This window comes from Peromyscus maniculatus, chromosome 7 (genome assembly GCF_049852395.1).
Source record: "Peromyscus maniculatus bairdii isolate BWxNUB_F1_BW_parent chromosome 7, HU_Pman_BW_mat_3.1, whole genome shotgun sequence".
NCBI classification, from domain to species: Eukaryota; Metazoa; Chordata; class Mammalia; order Rodentia; family Cricetidae; genus Peromyscus; species Peromyscus maniculatus.
The window spans coordinates 68,175,175-68,197,034 of NC_134858.1; the positions used below are offsets into that span (position 1 = coordinate 68,175,175).

The 21,860-nt window shown below is 40.3% G+C and overlaps 1 protein-coding gene across 3 annotated transcripts in view; it reads right to left on the reverse strand.

Moving 5' to 3' along the window:
• Positions 1-3,335: 3,335 nt before the first annotated feature.
• Positions 3,336-21,860, reverse strand: part of Mindy2 (MINDY lysine 48 deubiquitinase 2) — a 58,799-nt gene continuing 40,274 nt past the window's right edge. For 2 of the 3 annotated variants that reach the window (XM_076576636.1, XM_015997942.3), the window contains 5 exons: positions 16,025-16,167; positions 9,798-9,971; positions 7,520-7,720; positions 6,516-6,575; positions 3,336-5,274 (listed from right to left, as the gene is read on the reverse strand). In XM_076576636.1, coding sequence (XP_076432751.1) covers positions 5,146-5,274; positions 6,516-6,575; positions 7,520-7,720; positions 9,798-9,971; positions 16,025-16,167 — 707 coding nt within the window. In that variant the 3' untranslated portion in view covers positions 3,336-5,145. The remainder of the gene's footprint in view (positions 5,275-6,515; positions 6,576-7,519; positions 7,721-9,797; positions 9,972-16,024; positions 16,168-21,860) is intronic. The other variant, XM_006979271.4, reaches the window with a different exon arrangement.

The following is a 21,860-nucleotide window of genomic DNA, read 5'->3' on the forward strand; positions in this document are numbered from 1 at the left end:
TCCATCCAATTCCAGGGCCGCCTGGCCTCTCCAGATGTGACAGTGCAGGACTGAACACTTAAAAGGTGACCAGTGACAAATTCCTATGTGAGCTGAGTAAGTCTTTACAATTCGAGCTTTCTGAGATGAGGGGGTTTTTGTTCTTTAACTTTACCCTGGGGCAAAGCTTGGGTTTCCTATCTCTGCCATGGCATTTCAACTAGTTAATGGGAATGTATCATGCCCTAAAAGATACCAGCTTATTAGACAAGTCTAACTAACCTTTGTCAGGACAAAGGAACATTGAGTTTGAGGCAAGAGTTGAAGATTTATACCCTGTTTGTTGAGTTTAGTTTTCTTGAGTTCAGAAGATAGAAACTAGAATCCTACATGTAAAAAAATATATGCATATATCAATTTGTTAAGCTCTATTTCCTAATAGCAGAAATGCCAGGATTAAGTAAAGACATGCATGAATTAAATTTAAGATAAATTTTCAAAGTAAGCTTTCCAGCATTCTGCAAGGTACCCTCCTGTTTTATCTTCTCTGTAATGTATTCCCTTCAGGGAGCTTTTACTTTTAAAAGTTATTTTCAACTGTTACTGAGAAAAGTAAACTCAATTCTTCATAATTTTTCCTCTTAACAGTTTAAAAAATGTTGGGCATCAGTAACAAAAGATGCTAAATTATCAGAGAACCAAGGACTCGAAGTTTCAAACATTCTTTTACCATTTCTCACTCACTGTCTAAAGCAGCTGCCTTGCACATCATCAGAGTTCATTTTCACTCTAAACCACAAGTAAGTAGTCTACATTGCCAGCAGGGGAGACAGCAGTCAGTTCCCGATGCTGCTTTACTCTGGAGGGGACACCAAGGGGCTCGAAACACTTAGATCTGTAAAAGATACTGGGAGAACAGGTCTTATATGTAAAGTGCATTTTCTACACCAAATCCTCCTGGTCTTTAGACTAGTCTTCCGAATACAAAAGCAACAGCAAAATATATTTTTGAAAGCCATGATGCCACATTTGAAATAATTCTACAAATTCTAACAGCATTAAAAAAAAAACTGATTTAAGTCATTACAAAGTCTGCACATTCAAGAACAGAGGACTTGCAGTGTCTGTGATGATCTCAGTAATTCTCGGTGCTCAGAGAATGGCATTTGCTCGGGAGAAGCGAGCACTGGGGAGCGGTGGAAGAGGAGGACCCCACACACACAGTAAACTGAGGTGCACAGTGATTGCCAAACAAGACAAAGGCAGGTTTGTTTTTGGAGACAGGGTCTTACTACTTGTCCAGGTTGGCCTTGAACTAAGGATCCTCCTGCTTCAGCCTTCCCAAAGATGGGTGACAGGTGTGTATTACTATGCCCAGACAAAGTTTTCAAACATCGAATGATCCAGAATTTCACGTCTAATTCTGTAAAATATAAGTAACTATCTTTAATGTCTTTGCCTTATTTTGTCAAACATTAATTTTTCAATTTAAATTATATGCCTAAGACAGTGATAGGTGTAAACCTGTAAGGTTTATATCATAAAAAAAAAATGGTACAATGAATAAGAAAGCTAAGTAAAATGCAATGTTTGCTTTTCAAAAGAAAGTTTAGATGAGCTGGGTATGGTGATATATGCCTATAATCATGGCAGTGAAAAGCTGAGGCAGGAGGATTCTAGGTTTGAAGGTAGCCAGGGCTACAACAGTTGATTCCAGGTCAGCAGGCTGCACAGCAAGACCATGTCTAAAAGTTTAAGCAAGACTGAGACAGTTCTAGAAATTCTGCCCTGATTTGCTAGGATTTTACAGACGACATTTGTCCACTTGCTAACACAGTGATCACGAGGCATACCTTTCCCTCCCATCTGCCTTCTGGTCCTCAGGCTCTGCACTGAGTTTATGATACACAGAAAACAAGATGCTATGAAGCTATCGTGTGAGTATAGAATGGCTAACATGAGTTTAGTTAACTTATATCTGATATTATTTTGCTTAGGTAAGTCAAGATCAAGGAGCATGATGATGAATTCAACTTATAATAGGGGATAAATTGTCAAACTGAAAAAAAGTGAGGCAATAAAAACAAGATAGGGGTTGGAGATTTAGCTCAGTGGTAGAACGCTTGCCTAGTAAGCGCAAGGCCCTGGGTTCGGTCCTCAGCTCTTAAAAAATAATAGATATAAACTTAATCCCAAACTTAAGCCTCTGTCTTGCTCAAATCCTATCCTGACCTTAAAACATGGAAGAAGTTATCCTACCCATGAATACTGGCTGGGCATAAAGCCGATGCCATGATTAACTGCTTTATACTATACTCAGTGGGTATACACATGCATGCTCTAGGGATTGAACCCAGGGCCTTGAGCATTCCAGGCAAATTTGTGTGTGTGTGTGTGTGTGTGTGTGTGTGTGTGTGTGTGTGTGCACATTTTTAAAATGACAACTTTTAAATTTGATAGGAAGTTTTGCTTTGAGACTCAAACAGAAGTCATGGAAATCTGCTTCAGAAACACACACATGCTTCTAGGTATTGATAAACTAGTACAAGTCATAGCACTGTTAATACAACTGGGTTACTCATGAGAAGTGCACCTTAATAAAGACTGGCCAATAACCTTGAGACTGTGCTTTGAAAGCAAGAGAAAAACCGGGGACCATATTTGCTCCTCCACCTGCCTCTGAAGTTCTCATGCTGAGGAGGCACATGAGTCAAATGTGCCTGAAATTGAGCCTAGAAACACTAAGCTCCAAAATGTTTAAATTTTAACATCCATTAGCAAGATATGTATAACAATTTCAAGTATTACAAAGTATTGTGAGGGGGAAAAATCCCTCAAAATACCATTTTAATGTCCTATGTACCCAAATAAGGAACAATATGCCTGAATATCACTGCTACCTTGAGCAGAACATAGGAAATAAGCACACAGCAGTTTAGATCCTTGACAACCTTTGAGGACAGAAAAGCAGCTCAGAAATTTGTTTTAATAGAGTCAAACATTTAATTTCCCCCACAGTAATCAAAACAAGTATCTTATTATGACTCTTGTCATATCAGACCATTCCAGGAATGTAGCCAAACCCGACTTGGAAATCTGACATAAGAAAAGACTGGATTAACAAACACAATGCATTGCTTGTCATAAGTGCACGTTGACGTCTACTTATCTGATAGCAGAGATGCTGGTTTTGAGTGAGTTGTGTTTTCTTTTTTTCTTCTAGAGGGAATGCGGTATGGCAGTATTATCTTTGGAACAAATTAAGATAGTAAAAATAACAATAATTTCTATATATAGATTCTTCAAGGGCAATAAATAGATATTGTATATAATTATGGAAAAATATGCCTCAAGTATACTTTTTTAAATCACTCAAGGTTTATTGTTTTTTAAATTAAAATAATAGACTGTTCTGGCAAAAGCAAACCCTGAGGTTTGAGCTTTCTCCTTTAATCATCAGAGTGCTGTCTGTCATGGGTGTCTGTGCTGAGGTCAGCCCACCGAAGGGGTCTGACCGCTGTCAATTTGTACTCACCCTGGGCTGGAAACGAGAGACTGACCAAGTATTTTATACACAGATTCTATACCCCGGCAGGTTCTCTGATTAGTTCCCATGCTAGCATAGGAAATCTGAAGAAATAACACAGAACATAAATAGACGTGTAATAGAGAAGAATATAAAGGATACAGCATGGCCCTGAATTTTTTCCCTTAGAATAATACTTCTCATAAATAAAACTCTACTTTTTACATACAGATTCATCCTACAGCTGGTTTGGGATCATGGAGAATGTTAATGACAATAGTCTTAAGAAACTCTAGACTACTTTTTTTGGGTAGTCTTTTGTTTCCTCCAGATCACAAGAAATATTCTCTAACTGGATGTTCAGTTGGTGATGCTCCTGAATGATCAAGTTTACTGAGGCTTGGGGCAAATCACACAGCTATCTGCACCGGCAAAAACCTTTAAAAATGACCGAAACAAACTTCAAATACAAAGTATAGAAAAGGACTGTTAAGGAGAGTTTTCCAAACTGGATCTAGAAATACAATGTGTGCTGCCTCATCACAAAGCTGAGTAAATATTCTTCCAGAATCCTATAAATGATATAAGATGTCTTAGGTTTATTTGGTTCTCATAAGTTAAAAAATCTGATTGCTTTTACATAAATTCCTTCAGATTCCTGCTATGTTCAGAATTTTATTAATATCTTTTCCACTAGAGTCAAGAGATTAACAACTCTCCTTCAGAAATGTGCTTTTTATTGGTTTAAATAACTATGCTTAATTTTCTAGCAATAAACATGATTTAAAATTTAAGGTTCAAGGTAATTCTAGAAAAAGGTAGACAGTGAACTCTGCTCTTCTCTGCCATCATATTTACAAGGCTGAACATGAGTGTGGTCTCCTCCTCACTCGCTAACTACATCCTTAACAAACAAACGAACAAACAAAAAACACCATTCAGGTTACCAAAAGGTGTTAAAATTCCTCAGAATCTCACAACACTACAAAGTTAGTATCTGATTTGGATAGGTTATACGTATTAGTGTCATGTATTTTTTTTGTTTGTTTTTTTGCTATTGGAAAATAAAAAATATTCTTTTCTATCTAAATTGGATCCAAGCTCCATTATCAGTTCTCAAGATAATAGCTAAAATGTACATTACTAAAGAAAGGTAAAGCTGTTCAAGGGCTGAACCAGTTCAATGTACAATGAAGGGTCATTTATTCCTGCTTTTTTTCTCTCCCTATATTAAACTCCTCATTTTTTATGGATTAGAACATAATTTAACATAAATTCAGAAATAGTTGTGCTGATAATTACATCTTTAGAAGGACTGGACTCACTCAGGTGACCTCCATCCATTGTCAGACAGAACACAGTAGCTTACTAACTGATTAGAGTTGCCATGTCACTAAAAACAAAGTAGGAGTGATATACTTATTTGGCTACAAGTGACAACACACAACAGTTCCGACTTGTAACATAAAACTCCAGCTCATAAAGAGTGTATTGTGTAACTTAAAAAGTTGATTGTAACAAAGTAACAACCTTCCCCTGGAAAACAAGAGCAAAATCCCTTGGGAGATCAGGCACAGACGGTAGGTACTGGGTCTTCCTTTCCGTCATCTGCATAGGTGGTTTCCAGATGCCAACACTTCCTACAAAATCACACAGCTGTTTTTTTCCTTTTCTTTCTCTTTGTCTTTTTCCCGGGGTTCCTTGCGTTTCCGTTCACTATTTCCAGGCTGTTTTACACTTGATGGAGAGGCTTGTGCTGGCTGGGCCTGCTGTATGAGAAACACACACAGGAAGAGATGACTAGCTTTCCTGGGTACTGAATCAGAGCTAGCTAGAACCACAAGGCACCCTCACAAAAACAGATGCTTGGGGGGCAGAGCTTCTCTTGACGGGTGTTAGGGTTCAGCTGGGAGATGCCCCTGGTCCACAGCTGGCCTGTTGCTGTGGGAAGTTTGGGCATCTTAGGGAAAAGGGCCTAGCGGTCCATATAAGGGTGGGTATGAGGGAAGTGGCAGGGCATGTTTTCCTGCCTGGCTCTTCCTGATGGAAAGGACAGGAAATGCTGTGCCACCAACTCCCACCTTCACCAACTGAGCACCGTCCAACTATGCCTTCCCCATTGTGGTGAACTTTACCCTTTTCTATAAATCTCAACAAATCTTTTTCTCTAAGTTGCTTCTGTCAGGTGTGAGAAAAGTAATTAATATACAGGATATCTGACACAAATAATTAATATGAAATTAATTACGTACTCATTATTCCAAATACAAAATTATCTATAACTATTTAAGCTTCTTGTTTAAGAAATATTTACGTAGCTGGGCAGTGGTGGCACATGCCTTTTATCCCAGCACTTGGAAGGCAGAAGCAGGCGGATCTCTGTGAGTTTGAGGTCAGCCTGATATACAAAGTGAGTTCCAGGGCAGCCAGAGATAAACAGTGAAACCCTGTCTCAATTAAAAAACCAAAAAAAGTTTTATGTTAAACTGTCAATTTTGGTAAACTATAATATTTCATCAGGACTTCATTAAACACCATAACAAACAGATCTTAAAGGCAAAAATCAAGAATCCTGAGAACTGAGAGTATAAAAGTGCGCTATGAGATCAGAGAACTTGAATGAAATGGAAAGCTGATTCTAACTTGGTAGGACTCACCTACTAAGCTTGAATAATTAGTGCTTGACTAAGAAAGAGGCAAGTTTTATATGTATTTTAATGAAAGAGAAGAAAGAGATGGAGAGAGAAGTGTGTGTGTGTGTGTGTGTGTGTGTGTGATGAGCACAAGGTCAGAGGCGTACATCTGTGTCCTCTGTCATTCCCAGCCTTAGTTCCTTGAGAGATGTTCTCTCACAGAATCTGGAGCTTGCTAGGTCGCCTGCAGGCCTGTGAGACCCTCCGACCTGCCCACCACAGTTCTGGGGTTGCAGGCATATGGCTATGTCTGGCCGTTGGTGTGAGTACGGGGATTTGAACTCAGGTCTTCACGTTTGCACACCAAATGCTCTCACCTGCTGAGCCACTGCCTCAGTCCCATGAATGGTGAGCTCTGTACTTGGTTTCAGGAGATCCTAAAAGACATCGTGTTTTCTTGTGTGCCCAAGCCAAAGGGAAGGCTTCTGGCATGGTGTAGGTTATCGTCAAATAAAGGGATACTTTTCAATTCATAAAATGAGATTTAGCATGCAGAAACCTATGTGACAGTCATACTTTGCTGCTTAAAACACAAATCAACAAAAATGCCAAGGAGAGGGATGCTAACTTGTGCTGAATATGTGTTAGAAATTGAGTTAAACGGCAGCACTGTTGTTTCTAAAGAAACCTCAAGATGAAGTTTTACTGATAGGGAAAGGGGCCACGAGAGGCAGAGGCTGTAACCAAGTGTTCGCAATAGGAAGGAGCAGCCAGCAGGAACTATAAGCCCATGTCTCTGCGGCTCCAAAAACTGCACTCTTTGTAGCAAAACCTCAGACTGTCTCTAGCTGAAAGGAAGTACTTTGTTCAAGTTTATAGTTTGTAGCTTTAAAGGTCCTAAAAGACAAAGGCTAAATAATCTTATCAGAACCCCTAAGAAAATGTCTTCATGAAATCAGAAATATGTCAGGATAGTAAAAATCTTAGACCAATGTGAAAAACTTCCACAGGAAGAGCTAGAGAAATGGTTTGGCAGTTAAGAGCACTGGCTGCTTTTGTAGAGGACCCAGGTTTGATTCCCAGCACCTACATGGTGGCTCACAACTGTCTCTAACTCCAGTTCCAGGGGATCTGATGCCTTCTTCTGACTTCTGCAGGTACCTAGCACACACACAGTGCACAGATATACAAGGAAGCAAAACACTCATTCCCGTAAAATAAATCTAAAACCAAACCAAAGCAACAACCTTAAAGCCTTGGGCGCTGCCAGGCTAACACAGCTGAAAAGCCCGAGCTGACTTACAACTGCTTCTGCCAAACAGAAACTCTCTTGCTGCTAAAGTGACTGTCATGGTTGAGAGTCACAGAGCTGCAGCTTTACCTGGACCGGTGTGGAGGTGGTGGCAGCAGCCACGGCCACCTGAGCCTGCTCCTGCTCCTGGTAGTACTGAGAGGCCCGTCTGTCCTCCTCCTCCTGGAGTTTCTTGGCCAACTCCAGGTCACTGATTCCTTCTGGAATTTGCTCCCAGTTGATATCCTGGCTCTGCTGTTCTTGTTGCAGTGACAGTGCCATCAGGTAGTCCTGAGGAGTTCAATCACAGCAAAACCGGCCTCAGCTTTGAGAGGTGACCCAGGACCCAGCCAGCGTGAAGACAGACACCCATCAACGAACTCAAAGAAAGGCTTTCACAGCAGAGGTTTTTACAGCTCGATTAAGCACTTTTTTGCAGAGCTACAAATCTACTTCATTACTATCATTGCTCTACAGAGTTTTAGAATTTGTTTGAAATCTTTTCTACAAGCAATAAATAAGGCATTCAAGAAAGCTACTGAAAAAAGTTCTCTTTGTTTACAAAAGAAAGATGTGAGTACGGAACATGAAGACAAGACAGAAAACCAGAAATAGGAAAGCCGAAATCACTGTAACAGATGTAACTGTTGAGTATTTATAGCCGTCTCGTATTCTCTACATTCACATAGAAATTCAAACATATCTCCCACCCTCTAACACTATCTCCTATGAGAAAAAGTTCATTTTGGTCAAAATTATACCTAATTTATTACTTTTTAAAACTTACTTATTCTCTGTCTGTCTCTCACTGGGTGGTGGTAGTGCACACCTTTAGTCCCAGCACTTGGAGGCAGAGGCAGGTGGATCTCTGGGTTTGAGGCCAGTCTGGTCTAAAGATAGAGTTCCAGGACAGCCAGAGCTACTATAAGAAACCCTGTCTCAATACGTGTGTGTGTGTGTGTGTGTGTGTGTGTGTGTGTGTGTGTGTGTGTGTAAGCTCCTACTCCCAAGCCTGATGACCAGAGTTCAATTCCTTGGACCCACATGGTTGGTAGGAAAGGACAGATCTGCACACTGTTCTCTGACTTCCAGGTGCACTGTGGTACACATACTCACCCCCACACAAACTAAGTAAATAAATACAATAAAGTGGATTACTGGGTTCTGCTTATGCCTATCTCTTTCCTATGTATTCTCCACAGAGCAGTCTTTTAAAAACCTGACATAGTTCATGCAGTTTCCACATTTAACAATCAATATAATTGTTCTACTGTAATTAGAATGAATTTCAAAGTCCTCACTATAACCCTTCAGCACACTCAACCTTCTGAATCATAGTGTATAACTGATGTTCATATAGAATCTATAGAATGATCACTTTCCTATTTAGGAAATATGAGAACTCACAGCTAAATTAATGATGAACAGCTGGGCAGTGGTGGCACACACCTTTAATCCCAGCACTCAGGCAGAGGTGAGTTTGAGGCCAGTCTGGTCTACAGAGTGAGTGCCAGGACAGCAGGGCTACACAGAAAAACCCTGTCTCAAAAAACTAACAAATAAATAAATAGATAAATAAAATTAATGGATGAATAAACACTTTTAGATTAAAAAACAAAACCTGACACTTGAAAAGAATTTGTTTTTTCCTTGCTATGTTGCCCAGGCTGCTTCCAACTTGTGAGCTCAGTGACATCCCCCAGCCTCCCAAGCAGCTGGGTACATCACCATGCCTCAATTAAGAGTATGCATTTCTGCCTGGCAGCTGAGCCCTTAACCTCACTGTAGAGACTTATGTTGCCCTGGGTAGAGTTTATTTTTGTGATAGCTAAGCTGTTGCTGACACTGAAATAAACTAGGGTTTGGCCTGCCCTAAAAAAAAAAAAGAGTATGCATTTTAAGCTGGGCAGCAGTGATGCACACCTTTATTCCCAGCACTCGGGAGGCAGAGCCAGGCCGATCTCTGTGAGTTCGAGGCCAGCCTGGTCTACAGAGCAAGATCCAGGACAGGCACCAAAACTACACAGAGAAACCCTGTCTTGAAAAACCAAAAAAAAAAAAAAAAAAAAAAAAGAGTATGCACTTTAGCCAGGCATGGTGGCACAAGTCTTTAGTCCCAGCATTTGGGAAGCAGAGGTAGGCAGATCTCTGAGTTCAAGGGAGCCTGGTCTACATAGGGAAGTCCAGACAAGTCAAGGCTGTATAGCAAGACCCTGTCTCAAAAACAAACAAAAAAAACAAAACAAAACAACAACAACAAAAAAACAAACAAACAAAAAAAAACCAAAGGAAAGAAAAAGAAAAGAAAAGAAGAAAGAGAATATGCACTTTAGACAATGTGATGGGTGGTGGGGAAAAGCAATTTTACCTGATCTATTTGGTCTTGTTGACCTTTGTACACAGTCTCAGGATCTGAAGGAGGTCGCAGATGGAATTCTGAGTCACAGAAATTTCCATCACCATCTACATTGTGTAGGCTTTCCCAGACAACTTTTTCTTCGGTAAGAAATCCCTGGTCTGTTACCAACAAATACAGTTGACCCTTAATAAGAAATAACAGATGAAAAAGGAATGTTAAATTCTCCCAAACTAGACAACATTAAATTTAAGGAACATTTTAAAGCCATATGTTTGAAGTACAGTCATTATTTTAACTGGATATGTGCAACCCAATAAAAAGACCAAGCAGATATCTGCTCAAATTCACCTGGTTTTGCCTGAAGCTGGTTGGTAGTCAGCATAGCACAGTGTAACAGGAGATAATGAGCTTATGACATGTTAACTGACAAACAGTTATAGTTTGTTTATAATTTCATTTCACAAAATAGAAAGATACAACCAGAAAGTATATGCAAAAAATATTACATTGTCTGATTTTATTTACTTAACAAAAGTAAGCTGATAGGACCAATCTAACCCAAACCAGCCTTTCCTAAACAACAACAACAAGCCCCAAACAAGTATCTATGTGTGGGTTGGTGCACAGGTGCAGTGCCCCATGGGGCCAGAAGTGTGTCAGAGCCTCTGAAGCAGGAGTCACAGGCCGACGTGGGTGCCAAGGACTGGACTGAGCTCTGCAATAGCAGTGCACGTTCTTAAGCTGAGACACCTCTCCAGCACCGTCGCTGTCTGAAGGGACTGAGCCACACACGTCCGTTGTCCTGTTGCTGTTTAATCAACAGCACAGTGTCCCTTCTGCCCCTACCTAAGGGGAAGGGCAAACTTCTGCCTGTGGAGTCCCTCCCCTGCTCCCACTTCCACATTTCTTCCCTTTCTTATCTTTAAAATAAGTTTCCCATTCATCAGTCACCTTTAAAACAACTAAATGGATTTTGACTTCAATGTGGCAATCTGTGGGGAAGAAGCTATCACTCTTAGTCCTGGTGTAAAAAGAATTAACAAGATATTATTGTATTTATTTCCTTAGCAGTGCTGGTGAATGAATGCAGGGCCTTACAGAACCCGTTAAGCAAGTTTCTTTGCCACTCTGCTACTCCTGAAAGTATATCTTTGTTTCTCACCAGCGTTAGTGTCACCCAGAACTCTACTTTTCACTTCTAATCTCTAACAGGAACAAGGCAAGCAAAAGCAAACCTCATAGCCTGTTCTCTCTCTCATTATAACGCAATGGATCTCTGTGAGTTCGAGGCCAGTCTGGTCTCCAAAGTGAGTCCCAGGAAAGGCGCAAAACTACACAGAGAAACCCTGTCTCAAAAAACCAAAAAAAAAAAAAAAGGGCTGGTCAGATATGATGGTGAACGCCTTTAATCCCAGCACTCAGTAGGCAGAGAGAGGTGAATCTCTGTGAGTTTGAGGCCAGTCTAGTCTACAGAGTGAGTTTCAAGACAGCCAGAGCTACATAGTGAGACCCTGTTTCAAAGCAAATAATAAAATGAAATCACATGTTGATGTTCTTCACCCGTGGAAAGATACCTATGCTTCTTATGCTTTGCTTCTAACATCTTTGGAATCTTCACTTTTTTTCTCTCCAATGAGTCTGTCAATGTTTTAAAACGATCAAGTCTCTATTATAAAAAAATAAAAACGGGGGGGGGGGGGGGGAGAGCGGCGTTGGGAGGCGGTGGAGTGGTTTCAGGGGTAAAAGACAGCCTGCATTCGATTCTTGGGACCCATACGGTAGAAAGAGAGAACTGATTTGCCGAAGTTGTCCCCTTACAAGTGCACCATGGCACACAAGTGTCTGTGTCCGAGCTTCACATAAACTTTGAGCACTCCTCAATAATAAGGAACAACAAACAAGCAGACAAACAAACAACCCAAGAGCCAGATGCAGGTGCAGTGGTACATGACTGTGGGCCTAGTGCAGGGAACCTGAGGTGGAATGTCATCTGAGGGGAGCTAGCGATATACACTTTTCATCCTGGAATTTAGGAGACAGGCAGATCTCTATGAGTTCAAGGCCAGCTTGATCTACACAGTGAGAGCCAGGCCAGCCAAAGCTACACAGTAAAATCACCTCATAAAACAAAGTGTAACAAACAACAACATGAAAATCACCAACCTTAGGATCCATACCTCTAAAGCCCCTACGAGGAGAAGCCGCCACCCTTATGTCCAACATCTCCTTTTCGGCAAACCATTATATATAAAAAAAAAAGTTTCTTTTTATGTTTATTTCTTTTACGTATGTGTGTGTGTGTGTGTGTGTGTGTGTGTGTGTGTGTGTGTGTGTGTGTGTGTATGTGCAGGAGTCACACAACCTGGGTTCAAACTCAGGTCCTCTGGAAGAACAGCCAGTGCCTTAACTGAAGCCTCTCTGCAGCCCTCAGCAGACATTTCTAGAGTTGCCACTACAGCCTTCTCCATTCCAGCCACTCTTAGTAACTCAGAGTCTCTTGCTGCCACTCCTGTCCCATCCTCCCATGTCTACCCTCAGGGTTCTTATTTCTTCTCCCCCTAGCTTCCTAGATGCCACGCTCTTTTTGTTTGTTTGTTTGTTTGTTTGTTTTGAGACAGGGTTTCTCTATATAGTTTTATTTCCTGTCCTGGATCTCACTCTGTAGACCAGGCTGGCCTTGAACTCACAGAGATCCACCTTGCTCTGCCTCCTGAGTGCTGGGACTAAAGGCATGCGCCGCCGCTGCTGCCCAGTTGATGCTACATTCTTAATTTTCCCCTTGCCCTCTTCTTTCTCAGCTGTCTTTACTAATGTTTTTTCCTTGAGGTGATTCTTTAAAAGTTGACATTCTTTAAATCTCTCTCCTAGGTTTTCTCTTCTGATTCTTTATCTTGTAACACCCCTCCCCCCCAATTTCTGTATTTTCTTGTAAATCCTAAAATTCTATCAGTCCAAAGCATTCCCTCAGTATTTCCACACTGAAGTTCACCTCAGAAGTACTTCTTACATCCCAGACCCTTAACATTATATGTTTTTTTTTCTTATATCTGTTTCTTTTGTTTGTTTTGAGACAGCCTCTAGCTGGCCTGGAACTTGCTAATGTAGACTAGTCTAGTCTTGAACTCACAGAAGTTCACCTATTTCAGCTTCCCAAGTGTTAAGATTAAAGGTGTGAACCATCATGCATGGCCAGCCATGTATAAGAAACATCACCATCCACAGAGGACCCAGAAATCACTTATTTTTCAAATCCAATGGAGATATCTGGATGATCTATCTCCTGACCCACTCTGGAATCTTTTCACATTTGCATGGCCATTAGCAGCCTTTGTCCAAATCACTATAATCTCCTTCCTTTATCTTTTGGGGTATCTCCTAACTATATTCCACGTCCATTCTCAAAGTCTAAAGCAAATTAATGTCACACAAGGGGCACGAGAGCACATGACACCAGTGCAGCATTGTTGAGCTACAAAATCAACTTAATAGGAAATCTTAGAAGCAGAAAAAAAGGCAGAACATACATATTGTCTGAGCTCCCATGACCTTACAGATAGGCCTGCTTGGTCTACACAGGCACATCCTCTTCAACCACACAAAATTGGGGATACCTTACTGGCTAGTAAAGGCTTCCTGGCTGGGGACAAGGCTTTACTAGAACAGAGAACATCAGAGGCGATGTAGCTCTATGGTACAGTGCTTACCTAGCACATAGGAAGAGAGGGGTGGGAGGGGCAGGGGTAGAGAGAGGAAGAGGGAAAGCTCTCAGCCCCCAATGACAGCCAGAGACCCTGTTTCCCAAAGGACTATTTCATTCCTCCTCACTCTTGGGCCCAAAGAAGAAGAAAAGAAACACAGTGCCATTAAGAAAACAAGGTTCAGCCAAGTGGTGGTGGTGCATGCCTTTAATCTCAGCATTCAGGAGGCAGACAGGTGGATCTTTGAGTTCGAGGCCAGCCTGGTCCACAGAGCAAGTTCCAGGACAGCCAGGGCTACACAGAGAAACCCTGTCTCCAAAAACAAAAACAAGACAAAACAAAAGCCAGAAAACAAAAATCTTACCTCTAAGTTTCCACTCACAACTCTCTTTTAAAGTGACTACCTCAGGGCCTTTGCATACTTGCTGCTAGTTATTTCTGCTTAGTTATTTCTTTTTGTTGCTAACCAATTAAACTCAGATAATTCATTCTCAGATGTCAGAAGTTTTCTTTCTTTTCTTTTTCTTATTTTTTGTGCATGCTGAGCAAGTGCTCTGAGCTGTACACCCCAAGTCCTTAGGCTTGTATGTATGTGACCTTCCCAGGGAAGTTTTTCCAAACACAATCCTGATAAGAGCTCTCAGAGTTCATGGTACGTGCCCTTGACATAAGCATCTCAGTATCAAACAAAGAAGTCCTTAAATGGCAGGAACCATAGCTGCTGTATCTACGGCTGCAGTTGTCAGGGTTAGCTTGGCTTTGTTAATCAGCAGATCCAAGGTCTGAAGAGGACAAAGAAAGCAAGATGACGGAGCAGCCATTCAGATCTGACTTACTCTGGCTTTCAATTCCTGAGGAATGTGAATGGCTCTCATCTGACATCTCGCACACTCCTAACTATGAAGCTGAAGTAACAAAATGTACTCTTCTTAAAACACAACAGTAACAGAAGAGCCATGGCTTTGGGGTTCTCTTTCATTGGCAAACAAATCATTTTATACTACCCCATGTCATCCATTGATTTAAAAGCATAGATAGAAACATGAAGATGTGATTTATAACTTCAATAAGCTACCTTCATTTAGAAAATAAACAGACATTTACATGGGAGGCAAACTGGTAATCAGACACAAAACAGTAAAAGCTCAATAAGGACAATGTGGCCACTAACAGGTAGAAGATGATTACAGCAGTGGTCCTCAGTCTTAGATTCACATTAAAATCACCTGGGGAGCATCTGATGCTACAGATGCAGGACAGACAGTGTAGCATAACGGTGGAGTGCTTGCCTAGCATGTGGAAAAGCACTGGGTCTAATCCTTTAGATTGCAAAAAACAAACAAACAAAACTAAACAAAACACAACAACAACAAAAACTAGTGTTTAGGTCCCACCTCCTTTAGAGATTCTAATTTAATTGTATTAGTGGTAAGTTCTGGGCACTAGTTTTTTTTTTTGTTTGTTTGTTTTTTTTTTTTTTTTTTTTTTTTTTTTTTTTTTTTTTTTTTTAGGCCATCCAGATAGGTCTAGGATACAATCAGGGCCGAGAACTACTGGTTTAAGTAGAAAAGGGGTACCTTTCAGTAAGTTAGTATTTGAAACGCTTTCTTTAAGGATGGGTAATTTTGGGATAGGCAAACAGAAGTGAGGAAAGTTTCCCAAATAGTATGAAGAAATAAGAATGGCAATAACACATATAGGATGGGAGCTGTGTCAGAGGGACCTGCATTTTATCCTCTAGGCATAGGTGCTAAGTAAACATCTGTACTGTATTATCAACACGGTAACAACAGCATTTTGCCATGGGGATCTAGGTTGATGATAAACTCCTGAACTAGATGTTACCTGTAAAATCAAGAGACCTATCTAAGAGATGAATAAAAGGGATGGATTCATAAGAGTGTGTGTATGTGTATAAAACCATAAACACATTGATAACTTTAATAAAAGCCAACACTGTCATAAAGATAATTTGTGTGTGTCTAGGGGTAGGGACTTGAACTTGCAATCCTTCTGCTCAGCCTCTTAAGTAGCTTTGATCACATGCAAGCACCAACACATTCCAGTTTAGGGTAAATCTTAATTCTAACTTCTAGTATCTTTTAATGCTTAAATATAAACATCCTTCATTCATAACCACCCTGGTTCTCGCTCTAGGTATTTTGTTTCCTCTAAGTAAGAAATAACCTAGCTAGGCATGAGAGCACATGTTCCAAAGGCTGAGACAGAAAGATCTCAAATTCAAGGCCAGTGTGAGTTACCCAGTGAAGTCCTCTCTCCAAGAAAGTAGAAAAGTAAACACTTTGAAGGCAATAATCTGTGATAAAGAAGTTGAGACTTCATTTAAAGTAAAAGCTGATCAAGGTAACATTTCAATTGCTAACCCATTCCATTTTAACGCAGTATTTAATAATAATTACCTTCACAACTTGATGGCTAAGGAATATTAAGCTCAATCTTATTCTGTAGCAGATTAAACACATCTCTAAATCAAGCTCCTTTGATTGAGAGTAAAAAATATCTGTTTCTATAGCCTACCTTGTGTTTTGTCATGGTGCTAAAATGATTATTCCGAAAGAACACACAGAGTTCTCCTTCCTGAACCGTTGAAGTCAGTTCACATAATCCATGGTACGTCAGTTGAGTGGCTGTATTGTTTAGAAACTGCTCAGCTACAAAGCCTATGGAACCAATGTGTACTATGAGAAGGAAGAATCATTTCAAAATCAGAAAGTTATTTTTCCTATTTACATTGTTTCAACTGTATACAAAGGCCAATGTTCCTGTTACATGATGGCTCCCAGATTGGAAATGCATCTTTCTAATTTTCTTATGGGAGCAGTGTCCCTGGTCATTCCTGTCTTGAAGAAATGACATGAAATGGCTTTCATCCACAGGTGCAGTTTCTTAACTTACAAAAACTCTTTCAGGTGATTTACAAGAGACACAGACACAATAAAACAACAACAGGGAAGTCAGTCACTCTACAACATTTTATAAGAGAGCTAAGGTCAGTTACGGTAGTGTATGCCTTTAATCTCCGTGAGTTCAAGGCCAGCCTGGTCTAAAAAGTGAGTTCCAGACTATCCAGAGCTACATGGTGAGACCTTGTTTCAAAAAACCAGAGATATAGAGAGAGACAGAGAGAGAGAGAGTCAGGGAGCACACCAAGAGGTGCAGAGTCAAGCTGAGCTTGTCTTGAGATGTCTCTCTTCAATAAGAGGCTGAAAATAACTTGGCGGGAATCTTGGTAAGCCCAGTGTAGCTGAGCAAGGCAGGTTAGGGGACTCCTTTTCTATTACTTTTTGTCAGGCCAGGGCACTTGGAGGTTCAAAGGAGTTAGAAAGTTACAATGCAGCCCAAGGACTTGGTTAGGGAGAGCAGAGTCTGAGGTTTACAGTACACACTCGTGTCTATCCCTGGGAAATAAGTTTCCCTTCATGTTATTGTCATCACCTGGTTCACCAGAATGTATTCAAGCTGTTACTATTATGTACTACATTAAAGGATGCACCATTTGCTCAAAAGTACTCCTGGCTGCAGTATCCATGCTCATAAACGCTTCCTTGAGAAAACACAAAAAAATTCACTGGAGACAGAGAACACTACCATTATGTTGGTGTGAGATTCAAAAATGAACAATAGACACATCTTTTTCAGTCTTCTTTTTATAGAATAGGAAATAGGCTCACAGAAAATAGATGATTTGCCCAAAGTAGTTATGGCAAAATGAAAACTGGGATCAAGGAATTATTATTGGTATTAAAATGTTACCAATTTAGTGCAGAGATGATTATGAATTCCACCTGAATTACATATCACCCCAAATCATAAGGCATAAACTTATTAAGAGTTTAAAAATACAATGTTTTCTAATTCTTTTGTCGTCTCTCTCTCTCTCTCTCTTTTTTTTTTTTTTTGTTTGGTTTTTCGAGACAGGGTTTCTCTGTGTAGCTTTGTGCCTTTCCTGAATCTTCTTTTGTTGTCTCTTAAATGGTAATTTTAATCCCATGTAGGTAAGGTAACTCTAGGTTCAACTAACTAATTAGATTTTTTTTTTTACAGAATAACAGATAATAAGTATAAAAGGAATAATAAGAACACAATAACCACCATAACCATAATCGATTCGGTTAAAAATCAATGGTTCCCAATCTATTGAGTATACAATTCTTAGAGAAAAGGCTATTCACACAGTTTCAAAGCCTTATGACAGATTATTAATTACACATTCTTACTTATTAATTACAAAGTGAAAAGGGTGATTTTACAATAAAGATATTTGGCCTATTCTACCTCACTCAAGTTTAAATATAACCAACACTGAATAATCTGACTCATGCACCCAATTTGATGCAGTAAGTAGACAACTATAGAGGATGTCATCAGTGTGGCATTCCAACCAAAATTATATCACCCGTCTCTACTCCTAAGAGAACAATCAGTTAAGTCAAAATTGGGCCTAGTCTATAAAATACTGGTCTGTTAGTAGAGAAGAGTGGGGCAGATGAGGGCGGGCTGCGTAGAGAAGGGCTGTGGGGGGGGGGGAAGAGGCAATGCCACCAACGCAGCAAAGTTCTCAGAGGGGCTGGAGATATGGAACAGTGGTTAAAAGCACATATGGACGGACAGTAGTGCACACCTTTAACCCCAGCACTCGGGAGGCAGAGCCAGGCAGATCTCTGTGAGTTCGAGGCCAGCCTGGTCTACAGAGTGAGATCCAGGACAGGCACCAAAACTACACAGAGAAACCCTGTCTCGAAAAACAAAAAACCAAAAAAGCACATACTGATCTTGCAAAGCACCCAAGTTTGGTTTCTAGCACTAGCACCCACGTCCAATGGTTCACAACTGCCTCTAACTCCAACTCCAGGGAATCTAAAGCCCCTTTCTGGCCTCAGTGGTCACCCCCATACATGGGGTGTACACACACGTGTACACACACACACACACACACACACACACACACACACACACACACACAAAAAAAAAAAAACCAAGTTTTTAAGAGTTTTAAAGAACAGCTCTTGGCTAGCAGTAGAACTTGTGTCAACGTTCTTTCCTTTGTACGGGGTTGGGGTGGGAGTGGGGGTATTGTCTGACTTGAGCTCATGCTGGTCTTATACATGCATCTCTATGAGTTCATATGTGCATCTGCCCTCTTGTTCCTGGACAATGCTGTCTCCTTAAAATCACCCACCACCTCTGGCTCTTCGACTCTTCCACTCCCCTCTCCCATATAGACCCCCGAACTTTGACAGGGAGGGGCTATGATGAGACATGTCTTTCAGGGCTGAACACTCCCAAGTCTTTCTCTCTCTCTGCATGTTGCCCATTTGTGGAGCTTTGTGTTAATTACCATATATATGCTATAAGAAGTTTTTCTGATGTGGGTTGAACAAGGCATTGATCCATGGGTATAGCAATGTATCATTAGGAGTTGTTTGATTGCTGTGTTCATTAGCAGAATAGTAGTAGTGGGTTCCTATCTAATGTCAGGTTCCTGGCCTCATTAACAGTACCAGATATGGGTTCCATCTCATGGAAGGGGACCTTACAGTCCCACCAAAAAGTGGTTGGTGACTCCTATACCATTCAAGCCCCTATCTGTACCAGTGGGCATATCTTGCAGGCAGGTTGTTATTACAGTTCGCAGGGTTTGTAGCTGGGTGACACTGACGATGACTTTACTTCTCCAGGAGTGTATACAGCACCTTCTACCACTGTGAATGCTAGCCAGTAGAGGTGAAGCCTGCAGTGAGTACCAGCTAGATTTCTCCAGGGAGAGGGAAAAAAAAATCAATTTTCTTCAATGGAATGACACTAGGTATATCCCCACCCTCCAGGGCAGGCCCCATGATCAGGAGTGTTTGACTAGCACACATAATTGTTTTTGGGTGGCTTTTTAAAAAATATTTATTTTATATATATGAGTGCTCTATCTGCATGTACAACTTTATGCCCAAAGAGGGCATCAGATCCCACTATAGATGGTTGTGAGCCACCATGTGGTTGCTGGGAATTGAACTTAGGACCTCTGGAAGAGCAGCCAGTGCTCTTAACCACTGAGCCATATCTCTCCAGCCCCCAGCTTTTTTTTTTTTTTTTTTTAAGAGAGAAAAGAATATGAAGTTGGGTGGATAGGGAAAGGAAAGGATCTGAAAGAAGTTGGGGTTCAGGAAAGAATACAATAAAAATATATTGTATGAAATACTCAAAGAACAAAACAAAGGTTTAAAATAAAGCAGGAAAGAAAAGAAAGGAAAAGGAAAATAGGGATCTATTCTAAATGACAGAGATTGAAGCTGTTACAACTGCTGACTGGTCCTTGGCTGGAGTGTACACTGAAAGAGATGGAGAGTTAGAGGGCATGGCTAAGAAAACCAGGGAAAGCAGCACATGAACAACATACTACATAACAGCACGACACTGCCTTGCCTGAGGTCACTGTGATCACAATGGGAAAGTTACACAGAGTTCTTTCTTTTCAAGAGACAATGATGACACACTCATGAGTGAAGGGATGTGACACTTGCAACTAGCTCTGATATGATTTCAGAGGAAACAATGTATTGTGTAGGAATACAGAAAAAAGACAGGTATTCAATGTGCGAAGAAGTGGTGAATTAAGAGCAAGTGAATGTTCACCAAGAGAATCTTTTTATGTTTGAGATGTCTCAAAATAAAAGTTGGGCAAAGAAAAATGATGGATATTACTTAATAAATTAATAATTCTTGCTATTACTTAATAAAGACAATATGAATGCAATCGGGCAAAAAAAAAAGTTTGAGTAAATGAGTAAATATCCTGGAGTTAGTTTCAGAAGTGTGTGTTTATCCTAGGAATAGTTATTAAGAAGTTACTTCTAAAAGATGTGAAACGAAATGACTGGCTTGGGGAGGAGTCTGGCAGCTGGTACTGTGGGGGGCTTTCTTATTGATTCTTATTTTCGTGTCACAAACAATCATTAGAACAATCAGATTCAAGAAGTCATGGCCATTCAAAAGAGGAAGCAGACATGAACCTCTGTTTACTGTGACAACGTCGTGCTGTGTTCACAAGCTGTCAGCACCCAAAAGAAAAGCTGCTTTTGCCGATACCAGCTACATAGCATTCTTCCCCACCACAAAGAATGCTAGTAAAGTCTTTCTTACATTCTGAGGCTTCACGGCATATGGAACTATGTTTGGATTAAAAACAAAACAAAGTGGTTGTCATTTACGACTAAAGCTTCTAAGACTAGAAATAAACCAGTTTGGATATTTTATTGATTCAAAAGGAAGATACAGTCGAAGGCTACATATAAAAAGGAACCAGGCTACTTCTTGAACATTAATCAAGGAGGTATGAACACAAACCACGTGGGAAGAAATTGCTGGAATGTGAGTGAAAACAGCCAGTGTGGCTCTTCCTTGTTTATGTGAACTTTGGGGCCTTATACCAGTCAGACTGGTATTATTTCAAATGCACTACATATTGCTATTTCTTATCATCAGAAAACTATCCCAGCTTTCAAACTGTGATAAACTTCACATATGATTACTTCTTAGTATAAAAAAAAACATATAGTTTCACTGCTATCAAATTGGCCTAACAAGGACTTTATAATAAACATGCATGGTATGTGCACCCGAAAATTCGATGCACTGCAGGGTAGGTGATCCCTTCTTGCTTTTGTCAAGATATTCTTCCCAATTATTCATACTATGTACCTACACTTATCCATTATCCTGGGGAGTCAGTGTCAGAGAAACAATGACTTACACTATCAGGTTAGGGAGAAAAAGAGAAGTGATGGAAGAATTGACTTTTCCATGTTCATTGTCTTTAATTAGTGTGTTATCAACTCCTATCCCTGTAGAATCACAGCCTGGCATGGGAAAGATGCTGTCAGGCTGTTTCCAGTGACTTTTTACCCATAACATGCACACCCAAACTCCTTTTTATGATATCATTCTATTTATTACCACTTTCTGACTCTTACTCTTCTTTTAATTACCATAGAAGAGTAGAATTATATTTTTAAAAATCATTTTTTTTAAAATTTTATTTATTATGTAAACAGTGTTCTTTCTGCAAGTTTGCCAAACACCAGAAGAGGGCATCAGATCTCGTTACAGATGGTTGTTAGCCACCATGTGGGTGCTGGGAATTGAACTCAGGACCTCTGAATGAGCCACCAGTGCTCTTAACCTCTGAGCCATCTCTCCAGCTCTAAAAATCATCATTATTATTATTATTATAGAGTGTGTATGTGTAATGTGCATATATGTTACTGGATGCATGTAGAAGCTAGAGGCCAACTTTCAGGAATTGGTTCTCTCCTTCTGCCATGGGTTCTGAGGATCAAACTAAGGTCATCAGATTTGTTGT